The sequence below is a fragment of the Nothobranchius furzeri genome, chromosome 13 (assembly GCF_043380555.1).
Source record: "Nothobranchius furzeri strain GRZ-AD chromosome 13, NfurGRZ-RIMD1, whole genome shotgun sequence".
Lineage (NCBI taxonomy): Eukaryota > Metazoa > Chordata > Actinopteri > Cyprinodontiformes > Nothobranchiidae > Nothobranchius > Nothobranchius furzeri.
In genome coordinates this window covers 56,130,655-56,143,264 of record NC_091753.1, presented here as the reverse complement: position 1 = coordinate 56,143,264, position 12,610 = coordinate 56,130,655, and the positions used below count along the sequence as shown (strand labels likewise).

The window sequence follows — 12,610 nt, the reverse complement described above, 5'->3', positions numbered from 1 at the left end:
TCTCTCTGCTGGTACCTGTACACCAGAATCAGAACCAGCACGATGAGGAAGAGTTCCAGGATTTGTCCTGTTAGTTTTACTGGAACCGGTTCTGTTCGGTGGAAGAACTCGGCAGCAGGACAGACCGTTACAATCACAAACGCATTCTTATTTTATCCCACATTCTGAATGATGTCACTTCCTCTGAAGCTAAACTCGCCTGTGTCAGGTGCTTGCCTCCATTATAGCTGTAACGCCACCCTCCTTGTTGCTGATGACTTCCTGTTTGGACCTCAGGGCTCCCGTAGTGGATCATTCCAGAATTATCAAAGTAACTTTGATCCATACTTATTTTTTTCTATCTGTGTTTAAATAAGTTTTCCACAAATTATTAGTTCGTGTAACCGAAGCGACCAATCAGAAGCAGCGAACTGTTCCTTTAATGACCCGGCTGTCCTGCTTCAACCTAAACTCATCGGAACTTTTCGGGTCTCAGAGGGAACCGGTGGTTTTAACAGATCCAGGATCTGGTCCAGGTCTCGGACCTGTTGGGCTTCGGGTTTTGTAATGGAGAAAACAACCTTGTTTAACCGGTCCTGAGTTCATCCTGCAGGTCTCACGCTCATGTCCTCCTGCCTCTTCCAGGCCCCGTGGCGGTGGCGGCTCCGGAGGCCCCAGGAAGCAGAAGGAGCTGCCTACAGACCCCCCGTTCACAGCGTACGTGGGAAACCTGCCCTTCAACACGGTGCAGGGAGACATTGACGTTATCTTCAAAGAGCTCAACATCCGCAGCGTGCGATTGGTCAGAGACAAAGAGACAGACAAGTTCAAAGGTCAGAGGATTTTATTGTTCCACACCACAGGAACCAGCTCTTCTCTTCAGGACCCAGTCGATCCGGTCCTGGAATCATAACGACCCTCGTCAGTAGGAAAACAACGTTAGTCCAGGTTTTACGTTTAAACTGGTGCGGTCCAAATCTTTGAAGGCCACTCCAGATGGGCTGGGGGGTTCCGTGTGGGTCCAGAGTCCCAGGTTGCAGAAACGGGCACTAAAGGGATATTTAAGCAAAACCTCTGAATCGGCAGCATCACACGTTTCCACGGTGATTTCTGGCTCCGCCACCACACCGCTGGAGGCTTAGTAGGAAGTTGCTTCTGTGCGCTGCTCAGCAGCTCAACTTCCTCCATCTTTTCTCAAATCCAAACAGCTGCATCGATTGTGGATTTCAGGGCCAATGCTTCTGACCCAGGTACGGCGCTGACCCGGTCCATCCTCCAGAACCAGAACAAATGGGTTTAAGCCCCTGGTTAACTCTGAGAGCTGTAGAAAGAGAGAGTTGCGACACTCTAGTAGACTTCTATGGAAAGAACGGAACGCGGGAGTCACGTGGTTCACGTAGCTTCGACTAGTTCCAAACAGCCCCGCTGCTGCATCGACCGCCGTTCATTTTCGGTGTTTCGGAAGGATTTTCTCCGGTAAGTTGATGACGTGTCATCATTTTGTTGCATTGTGAAGCGTTAGCTAACCGCTTCGTACCAAAATAAGCCAACGATGATATTTTATGTTGCCAGTTTTAGCTAGAGAACCTTTAATGAGCTAACTGTGTGCAGCTTGTTGGTTGTGAGCAGGAGGACGAGCTGCAGACGGGTTTATTTCAGTTTGTTTGATTCTACGTTTTACAAATATTCCCCACAGTTTGAAATAGGTTATAAACTTTTGACATTATTAGTTTAATTTGGGATTTTTTGTACAATACGTTGCTGGTTGCTGTATCAACACCAACATGCATCAGAAATGGAAGCACAGATGGAGAGACCAGTATTAAAGAAAATGGGATCGTGAAGACACGTAATTATTTAATATTTTTCAGTTAATAACGCTGACTGCAACAAACTGCTGAAGCAAACAGGATTACGAACGTAAGAAGATATGTTGTTCTGTTTTGTGGACTCAAGTAATAAGAATAAAATTAAGATAATTCAAGAACAGTAGTCGAACAATAACTTAAAAATTAGACATTTTCCATAAAACTGCTCATTTCCTCTTGCTTTATAATATTAGCATTTGCAATTTTGTTATTAAGGAATGACAAGAAATAAGAATTAACAATAACACAATTATCAATAAATAAACGTCAAAGAGAAACTATAACAAAAATCTCATGTAACCATTAAAGGTTAAACTGTGTCGTGTGTCCATCTTCATGTTTTCATCGTGGCTGAGCGGAGAGCTGGCCAGGAACAACGGTGGTGGTAAAACCCAGTTGGGTCTGTGATGGAGTGATGCACGCCTGGAGTGATTGCCATCTCATCCACAGTAAGCACACACTCTCTTTCCATCTCTGTCAGATTTTTAACCTTCAAACTGAGCGTGTCACTCACCTCTCCTAACACACCTGGTTCCAGTTAACGGGCTGCATTTGTCTTTGCAGGTTCTAACATCAGGCAGAGGGATACTCGTGTCCTGGAGAAACCTGAAGCCTGTTGAACCTGCTGAAAAACCCAGCTGTACGGCCTTTTGATTGTCTGTTTACTCCATTTACCGCCTCTTGTGTTTTTCATGCCTTTTTGACTTTCTGTTTCCTCCCTTAGGTTTTCCAGCTGGGTTCCCTGGTTGCATCGCCTGTTCCTTTCTCCTCCTGGCCCTGACGCCGGCTCCTCGTGGCTTCCTGGGATGTCCCTCTCTCCTGATACCATCTCATGTCCCCCCTCACTTTCCCTCATCTCATTTGCCTCACTGCTGCTGCTGCTTTCCTCGTTCTCTGAAATTATAATGGCACTGTTAGAATAAAGAATCATTTTTAAATAAAATAAATACAAATGTCTAATATTTCAAAAGATTTGTACCACAGTTTACTTGAGTACAACATGTGTGGTCACTGGTCAGTGGATCAACATGCAGAGGTTCTGCTGTACTTCTCACTGCGGGGTCCTTCCTCCTCCTTGGTTCAGGGCGATGAACAAACACAGCATCAGCCCTGAGTCTCACCTTGCCTTGCCTAAGCTCAGTAAACTCTCCCTCCTCTAAATGTGCCTGTAGAGTGGTGTATTAGTTTATTTCCTGCCACATTTAACAGTTTAATTGCAGCCTTGTGCAGTTGAGAGCAGAACATGTAGATCCTTGATAGAAAACATTATAGAGTGCACGTTAAACTCACTGCACACAGCTTTTTGTTATTGTGATCTCTGGTCATGGTGAGGTTGCTCCTGCTGACTTGAGCCAACCATTTTCTTCTTCTCTCTGCGTCTTTGGGGAAGCCATAATTCTGATTCCTCCCTCAGACCGTTTGCTATATGCAGGGCAGCCAACCATGTAAGATATTCAACCTATAAAGGGATTATTAAAATACAGTTTTTGTACATATAGAAACCAAAAATATAGAGATGTAAAATTACATTTCAAAATTTTATCCAACCCTAAAATATTTCAAATTTTAACCCACGGACACATTTTATTTTAATAATAATCAAAATAAAGTTATTCAAAAGAGTTTCATTAGGTCTTGAGTACATTGCTCATAATTAATGATTCAACTTATTTGTGCATATGTAATGACTAAACATAATGTTGGTAAAATGCTTTATAAAAATGCTATTATACATGTTGTACAAGTTTGGTGTTCATTTTTTCACAATTAACACTTATTTTTATCTACTTTGATGAACCATACAGTTTTATTGAAATTTTGTTTTTAATTGCTATTACTCAGGCTATAGAAGCCAGATTCAATTCAAATTCAAAAATACTTTATTAATCCCAGAGGGAAATTAGAGTTTCAGTACACACAATTCTGAGATCAGACCGACATGGGCAAAGACACATGTCAAGAATTGGTGACTGTGGTCATTTGCAACCCGAGTCGCGCTACCTTAATAGAGATCAGAGAGGTTTACATGAGGATTGGTTCAGGTGGAGGGAAAAAAAGGCACTTCAGAGTTAGCCTCCACAGGGAGGGCAGCTTTGCTCTGCAAAAAACACCTCAGGCAACAGACTTCAGACATTACATAACATTAGTGTCCACTAGGTGGGGTGGTAGGGTTTTGGGGCTCTCCACACGTCAGCAGCAGCACAGCTCGCAGTCCCGCCCAGGCCGGGATAGGGAGACAGAGTTGCCATGGCGATGGCAGTATTCCACATTTCTTCTGAGGGGGGTATTCGTTTCAGCCTCACAGGCTCAACGGCACCAGATTCAGATAAGAAATTGTTTTGGGGCCAGACAGAGATAATTTCTTCTCTGTCTTTGAGTTCCGCAGGTCCTCAACCTCTCAAAATCCAATAATGGCGTAGATTAATCTATCCCAATCCGTGCTGATTCGTCCACTCGTTCCTTGATCCCATCCATCTTTTGTGCCAACGCATGAATCTCAGCCAAAGCTCCAAGCTTACGACTCATCTCGACAATTATGAGTCTGTGAATTCACAGTGTGGTGCAATCCATCTCTGAGCTCTGGGAGTGAGCCAATATTCCTCGACAGCTCGTTAATTTTCCGGTAAGTCGGGTAACCTCCAAGGCCAAAGAGCAGGAAACCTGACACCAACACCATGAATATCCAGACGTCTTCAGAATCTTCTACAGACAGCTGAGATAAGCAAATCAGGTTCCACTGTTTCCAGGAGTCCATGATGTGCCCAGCTGGATCTGTCCCAGAGGGGCACCCGGGAGCCCCTTCTCCCCTTCTCATCGTTGAGAAAATTTTGTCAATCGCGTTGAGTGACCAGCTGACCAGGTCCATTTTTAATAATTTCCAGTTTCCAGAAAAAATGTAGAAGCTCCGTCCACCCAGAGACAGACAACGAGCCTAGGGGATAAGATAGGGAGGAGAGGAGGAAAAAAGCGTCTGTACTCTCCAAGAGTCGGAAGAAGAAACTAAACTGGGTTACAGATGCATGTACTGTCTTCACATAAAAATATAAAGTAATGACTGTAAAATGTATTCTACTGAACATAATAAATCATCATTCAAAGCATAAACAGCTACATGTTTTCTTCAGGGTAAGCTGGAGCAGAATTCTAGCTTTCAGTAAACCACTTTAAAATGGATATTACAACTCGAGTTTAGGGCTTCTTGTAGGACTTAAAGTTATTAAATATGCTTATATTAGAGCAGTGTGTTGCATTACTACATCTAATTTATTGCTATAGTATATTATAGTAATATACGTGGTCTAAATGTGTTCTACAGTGTGTTAGGACTGTCGTGTTCCTGTAATGTAGAACAGTCACGGGTGTCTGTCTTCCTACAAATGCTCGGAAAAAATAAATAGGCTACTTTGAAGGAATTAGGATATAATATATAATATTATTCTAAAATTACCACAAATTGCCAGGGAAATGTGACAATATTCCATTTTTGTGATTTGTCCCACCATGCGCCGTTCAAACTGACTTACGGCGCTGGGATGTTTGGAACTATTGAGAGCTCCATGATCCACGTGACCACAAGTCGGCGAGTTCAAAGCGTGTCGCAACTCTCCTTCTACCGCTCTGGGTTAACTAAAACATTCAGATTCTGGAGGGGAAATCTCTGGTCTAGCATCAAGTAACAGTTAGTGATGGTGAGTTCACTGTTGACTGTGGGAAAAGTCAGCATTTGGGTTTCAGATGTTCTGATTCCAGTTTTCTGGTCCTCACTAGAGATGCAGCTGGTCTCCTCCAGCCTCCGCTACCAAGGCCCATTTCCAACAGAACCGGTCTGAGTCTTCCTCTGGCTGCTTTTGTCTCTTCAGGTTTTTGTTACGTTGAGTTTGAGGATTTGGAGTCTCTAAAAGAAGCTCTGACGTACGACGGCGCCGTGAGTATCTGGATCGTGAACTCCAGACTCGGCAGATCTACAACCGATTACCTGCTCTGATCTGTTTTCTCTGCAGTTGCTAGGCGATAGGTCACTGAGGGTAGACATTGCAGAGGGAAGAAGGCAAGAGCGAGGAGGTGGCGGGTTCGGCTTCAGGAAAGATGATGCCAGAGGTATGAAGTCCAGAACAACAGGTGGTTTGAGGTAGACCTGGTCCTTCTCCAGCTGAGTTCTGCTGCAGGTGCCTGTCCCACCAGGACGTCCCGATCCAGCTGCTAGCTACGTCAGACACCATCCTGACTGACCCGATCCATGTAAACACGAACTCTTTTGCGCTAGACTTTATGCACAAACCTCGAATCAATGTTGGAAAAATCCCGGAGGAGCCCCCGGTGGAGCATCTGAACTCAGCAGGAGAAGGTTGTGTGTCTGGTCTGATCTATGTGCTACAGCCTAAAGTCGTCCGTCTAGAACTCCCGATCCGCTCTAGAGCTCCGGATAAGGAGTCCTGAACTGGATCAGGAGTTCTGGTTCAGATCGGGAGTTCTGGCCCAGATCAGAAGTTTTGGACTGGAACAGGACCTCTGATTGGGATCAGGATTTCTTGTCCGGATCAGGAATTCTGGTCCGGATCAGATCTGATGTTGGAGTGTTTGATGCTGAAACTGATCAGAGATCTGAAGAGGTGGAGAACTCTTCATCTGCATCTTCATCGCCTCATCTTCACCTCCTCCTTTCTTCTAACTGGTTCTGGCTGCAGGTTGTTTCTGGAGCATCTCTGCTGCTTTCTAACACCTCTTCTGATTGGCTGATGGACTACTAACAAGCTCCGCCTCCTTGTCGCTCCACTTCTAGGCGGAGGTGGAACCTCCTCCTCCTTCTTTACACTCCTTCTCTGTCGCCTCCTCCTGGTTCCTCTTGACTCCCCCTCCCTCCCGACAGTGTTAAATTCCAATATTGTCTGCAGGACGAGGAGGTTCTCGAGGAGCTCCCAGAGGAGGAGGAGGAGGAGGAGGACGGGACTCACGTGAGGACTTCTACGATCAGCCGGGAGGAGGTCAGAGAATTCAGCAGCTGGCCAATCAGAAGCCTGAGCTGATGTCTGTAGTGAACTGTTGTTCCTGTTCTGAGTCACAGTCACTCAGCAGGTTCTGGGTCACACTGGACCACTGAGGGTCAGGGGTCATGTGACCCATCAAGTTTGGACTAAAGTTTGAAGGTCAAAATTTAGTAAATGACCTTTGACCACCCTAAGCTGCTGGATCACCCCCCAGTTATTCCCACCATGCCTTTCACCTCCGTCATCTCATCCTCACGGTCACCTCTCAGGTCGAGGATGCTGCAGGACGCCTGAGACCGTCTGACTTTTCGCTCACCCGTCTGTCTGTCTGCAGGTTTCAGAGACGATGACTACATGGGGGGGAGGAGTCGAGGAGGCAGCAGTCGTCCCAGCGAGAGACGGGGGGCAGGCGGAGGAATGGGTCGCTTCAGAGAGGGACCTCCACCACGTGGAGGAGGAACAGACTTCAGGGAACCATCTGAAGGTGACATCACTTCCTCTACGATGACTCATAACATTGAGCCCATTCTGGTTCTCAGGGTTGAACTCCAAAAACCAGAGTAGAACATTTTTAGTTTCACTTAAAATTCGGATTCTGGATTTCCAAACTTCTGCGTCATTGCTAGCATGAACTAAGCTCCGATCACACCGTTAGCAGAAGGGCCCTAAGTTTGACGAGCCCAACCCGGGTCCGCGTCATAAACCAGATGTGTGCCTGATGTTGGGTCGTCACGGTGTGAAAATCTAACCTCACGGTTATTGTGACCAAAATTATCACGGTTTTCGGTATTATCGCGGTATTTTTTTAAACGTGTTACATTTTCAGACAACTAAATAAACCCTGTATGTCAGGAAAATATTGTCCTCAGTTTGTGTCTAAATTTAGTCTAAAATGTGTTATTTTGTAATTATGTTGTTTATTTGTTTACATTTTTCCCCTTTAGTCTTTAAAATACCAATATTTGCCCATAACTTCTTATGTTTTGTCTGTTTGATGTCATCATTTTAAAAATATTAGACCAGATGATACTCAGTACTCAAGTAGCCTTCTAATCAGATACTTTTTTACCCTTACTTGAGTAATAAACCCTATATCAGGAAAATATCGTCCTCGGTTTGTGTCCTTCCAGTGAGCTTTGCAGATGTGGGAAAATGTCATCAGGCAGTAATCGTTGTTAAATTCATAATTATTCTCGGAGAGAGACCAACTCTTATCTGCCCCTGGGAGCCCCGTAATGCATAGCGTCATTCCAACATGGCGGTGTCCGTGACACGGTTTACATGCAGGTAGCGGCGCTGCGGCTGCTTTATATAGCGACTCGTTGCATTCTCCCTCAACCCAAATCCTCGGATCACGCATTTTAGCTAAAGCGCTAACGTTAGCTTGCCTTGCGTTGACTGTAGAGTTGTGGGTGATGGTCACGCAGATGTGTCATGAGATCTGAAGCGTTGCTGCCTTTCACAGACACTTTTTCTGCACGTGCTGCAAACAGGATAGCCGTCTTCTATCAGCTGTCCCTCGGCATTCTTCAAATATACAAAAAAATGCCCGTACTTCCCACTTTGTCTTCTTTGAGGGATAATAAATGTCCTCCTGAGCGCTGCCGTCTCCTCCTTTGGCCATTATTTCAGCTTTAGCTTCAAGAAAGTTTTGGTTGTAAACAACAAAGTGCGCATGTGCCGCCGGCAACTTCAGCAGATGATACGGTGGCTGGTAAGGGTCACCGCGCCTACACCGCAGCCACGCTAATCCACCGAGATAATATAGTTTTTTAAAAAACAAGACGGTTATTATTATTGTCAACTTTTTTACCGGGGTTTACCGCTACACCGGTTACCGTGACAACCCTAGCCTGATGTCTGTCTCTTCTCACTGAACAACTTTGGTTTTGACACATACATGTGCACGCACACACACACACACACACAGCACTATGCTAATGTGTAGAACTTAGCATGCGATGTCACACCCACTCCTACTCATTTGTGGCTCACACTGGAGTCTGACGGAGGTCAGAGTTCATTTTTAATGTGAGTGAACACAAAGCGCAGCTATGTGAATGCAACCTCAGTGATCGTGTGTTCACACACCCTCAAAATAGCAGGTCTTTAAGTGTTTAGATTAGCTGATAAATGAGTCTCTTAGCTCCAGAATTCTGTTTGTCATCTTAAATCTGATTGGTTTAATCACATCGTCACGGCAACGCCTCATTTCCGTAATGTCAGTTAGTTCTTCTCACTTTTTAGCAGTGCAGAACAAGGACTGTGCAGAAGAACCGCTCCTGTTGGAGTTACTAAGTGTGTGTGTGTGTGTGTGTGTGTGTGTGTGTGTACAGAGGAGCGTGCACAGCGGCCTCGCCTGCAGCTGAAGCCCCGGACCGTCTCGGAACCTCTCAACCAGGTCGCCAACCCAAACTCTGCCATCTTTGGTGGAGCGAAGCCACGAGAAGAGGTGATATCTGGAGAAAACCCTTAAGTGACTGGCGGCCTCGAGGCGGGGGGTGGGGGATGGGTGGGAGGAGTCCACAGATGATTGAACTTTTACAAAAACTAGTAATCAGGATGGTTTAAGCGACACAGTTAGAATGGATGGCGAGTGGTGCCACCCCCCACCCGCTTGCTCTTCTTCTACTTCCTGTTTGAGCAGATTATTTATTCTTGGAGAGAATAAACACACTCCAACACTCTGATCAATAACAAACCTGTTAACATAAACACAGCAAGCAGCTCGTGAATGCATGTGCAGACTTTAGGTTTCTCTGCCCCGCCCCCTCACGACCATCTTTTGTGATGTTGCACCTGCTTTGCCCTGTAGCCCCGCCCCTGTAGGTAAAGCTCTGTTTCCCTCTCTTTGTAGTTGTTCAGCTGAAACCCCGCCTCCTCTTCCTGATTGGTCACATCATGGACACACTGTGTTGTTGCCCCGTTGTTTTTGTGGGGACCAATCGGGTCCTGCTGTAACCAGTAATCTGTGTTATATCGCTCATATTCCTGGGGATGTGGCTACGTCTGCATCAGGGTGGACTCCCAGCAGACTCCGCCCGTTGAATTATTTGCAGCAAGCTCACCTGACGGAAAAGCAGCTAGAGGGTTGAGATGCATTCATGGTCTGCAGGATTTTTCTCCACTGCTGATCAAAGCTGTATTTAGGTTCTGTGGAGTTATATTCGAACGAACCTACAAGCTATAAACCGAGTTAAGCCTCCGTATTTAAATCCGAAACTTCTAAGGGGTACCTGAACGCAGCACAGGTCACATGCTGAGAGGTGTGGCCACCTGTTAAGCCTCCTCTGATTGGTTGTCTTTGGCAGCAAAGCAGCTCTGTTTCAGAGACCTGTTCCATCAGGTGTCAGGCTGAGATGTAAAGGTACACACTGGGCACGCAGAAGAGAGCTCTTCTCTGATTGGTCCATTGATCCACACTGAAAAATTCACCTGATGTGAAACGGAAATGGTTTCATGAGATTTCTTTGTGCTCTAATTCAGCTACATTTTGCTACTACACCTGTTTTTCCCTTAATTGGGGGACGCTCTGTCTCAGAGTAGACACAAACTCATCAGAAGGCGGAGCCTAATTTCAGGTGTACCTCGGACAAAGCTGTGGGAGCAGCTGGGATCAGGCTCAGTAGTCCTGATTCTAGAGATGGTTCTGTCACAGAAGTTCTGTAGGCGGAGCCGGTAGACTAACAAGCTGTGTGTGGAGTCATGAGGCTAAATGGCTGTAGGCGGAGCTAAGGAGTGCAACAGTACAACCTGACCAGATTTCAATATGTCGTCCTGTTAGGAACTAAAGGTTCTGCTAGATGTTAAGTCAAGTTCAGCAGTAGAACCGTTTGTACTTCATTCTTAAAGAGCAAGTCACCCCCATATCAACTTTTTTTTCCTGATAAACTAAATAAATGCGTGTCTAATCAGACACGTGTAGTCAGTCGTTTTGCACTTTAGTGCATTTTTGTCAAAATTACAATTTTCTGCCTAAAACTGTCAGTGTCTTGCCGTTGTCAGGTAAAAACTCTGCACTGCAGCTGAATTTAAATCTGCCATCACTATTGGCTAAGAAGTACCCTAGAACATTAGCTGGTACCGTATGATGTCAATGTCGTTGTGAGCTTGTGTGTGTGTGTGTGTGTTCGTTAGCGGCTACGCCCTCTCAGTCTGCTAGGCAACAGCATTTGTTGCATTTTTCAAACAGGAAGTGGGAGTGGAGGAATACTCTGGTAGGGGGGTGACTTGCTCTTTAATGTTTTGTTTAAGAACAGAACCATTTGTGGGTTGTCTTGGTTCTAAGTGGTCCTGTTGGTAAGCAAAGCCCCGTCCCCTTTAGGGAATTTAGAATCTGGACCGAGGGTGGAGGCTGACCTCAGTGGAACCTGCTGAAAATTGGTTCTAAAAGAGTTGTTACATTTAAGGAACTGGAACAAGAGGTCAGTGACTACGTTTACATGCAGCCAATATCCGGGTTATGATCGGGTTAAGGTCGGTATTCGGGTTTCTGAGTTGATCAGAATAACCCGTTTACAAGCATAAATAGAAAGAGTTACCTCTAACTTGCATAACCCGATTTAAATGCAGACGTTGGGGTAGCGCCAGGACGTATGGACTACATCCAGACGCAATATGCGTCATTTCCGGTTCTTCTTGCTCCGGTATCCGTGAAAACAACATGTTTCCTAGTTCGGAAGAGATAGCGACCGCGTTTCTTTGCGCTTTAGTTTCTTCGTCACTCCAAAAGTGTGGTGCTGTGCCGCGACTCGCCATTTTTCTCCCAACTTGTTGTTTACTTCCGGTGTTCTGGTGCATACAAGACGTCTCGCTACTCAAAAGACCAAGATTCCTTGGGAACAGAGCATGCGCAGAACACACGCTTTGATGGGGATATCCCGATATGCGTTTACACGACCAAACATTCAGGTTAGAAAAGGGTTACCCCAGGTGTAGGAACCGGGTTTTTAAAAACCCGGTTATGAGCATATCCGGGTTTTTGGCGGTGTTTACAAGGACCTGCGGAACCGGGTTATTGTGAATATTCGGGTTTTAAAAGGGTTACTGGCTGCATGTAAACGCACTGATTCTGTGGGATTAACGGCTGTTCTTGCTCCTTTTATTTTTGATGATTGATGGCATTTTGGTTCTTTTTTCTTTGTGCTGATGAAGAACAGGTAAATGAAGGAGGGAAAGAAGCAGGGAGAAGAAGACGATGAAAAGGTGTTAAATGTTTGTCCTTTTTGCCTCTTGCTTCCCGTTTCTTCTTCTTTCTGCTCCGTCTCCTCCCTTCCACTCTGCTCCACCTGTCTTTGAATGCAGCACTGACTCGTTAACGCAGCCGACTCCTGACCAGATGGTGGCGCTAACGTGACATGTCACCAACACAGAAGAAGAAATTAGAAGTTTTGGTTGTTTTGTTTTTTTTTGGGTCGTTTCAGTGTGGATCAGATGCCGACTTCCATCAAGAATTCGTTGTAACGTTATTAAAAAATGTGCAAAGTCCAAATTCTGATTGTCCAATAAAGCTGGAACTTTGGTTTGTAGCTCCAACTGTAATGTGTGCTTCTTTGAGTGGACTCTGGTTCTGAGAACAGAACCAGGTGTTCATGTCGGTGTGGATCAGGACCAGGTCTGTTGGCTCAGGTGGGAAGTGTTTTTGTTTACCAGGACGTTAAACGTTTTCTTAAACAACCCTTTTGTGTTCTATTGATCTGTTGCCCCACTGTTTATTGCAATAAAACTGTCATCATCCTCCAACACCAACCGGGAGTGTTTACTGTGTGTGTGTGTGTG

General features: G+C 45.4%; 1 protein-coding gene and 1 long non-coding RNA gene across 4 annotated transcripts in view; both read left to right on the top strand.

Annotated features, from left to right (window-relative positions):
* eif4h (eukaryotic translation initiation factor 4h) overlaps positions 1 to 12,580 on the top strand; it is a 14,010-nt gene extending 1,430 nt beyond the window's left edge. Inside the window, exons 2-8 of one of the 3 annotated variants that reach the window (XM_015950856.2) lie at positions 625 to 812; positions 5,708 to 5,772; positions 5,849 to 5,945; positions 6,740 to 6,829; positions 7,167 to 7,316; positions 9,169 to 9,284; positions 12,137 to 12,580. In XM_015950856.2, the coding sequence (XP_015806342.1) occupies positions 625 to 812; positions 5,708 to 5,772; positions 5,849 to 5,945; positions 6,740 to 6,829; positions 7,167 to 7,316; positions 9,169 to 9,284; positions 12,137 to 12,142 (712 nt within the window). In that variant the 3' untranslated portion in view covers positions 12,143 to 12,580. The other 2 variants (XM_015950857.2, XM_054742387.2) reach the window with 2 other exon arrangements.
* On the top strand, positions 820 to 4,831 carry LOC107379900 (uncharacterized). The gene is made up of 2 exons (XR_011516088.1): positions 820 to 2,487; positions 2,572 to 4,831. It is a non-coding gene; the product is annotated as an uncharacterized lncRNA (long non-coding RNA).
* Positions 12,581 to 12,610: the final 30 nt, after the last annotated feature.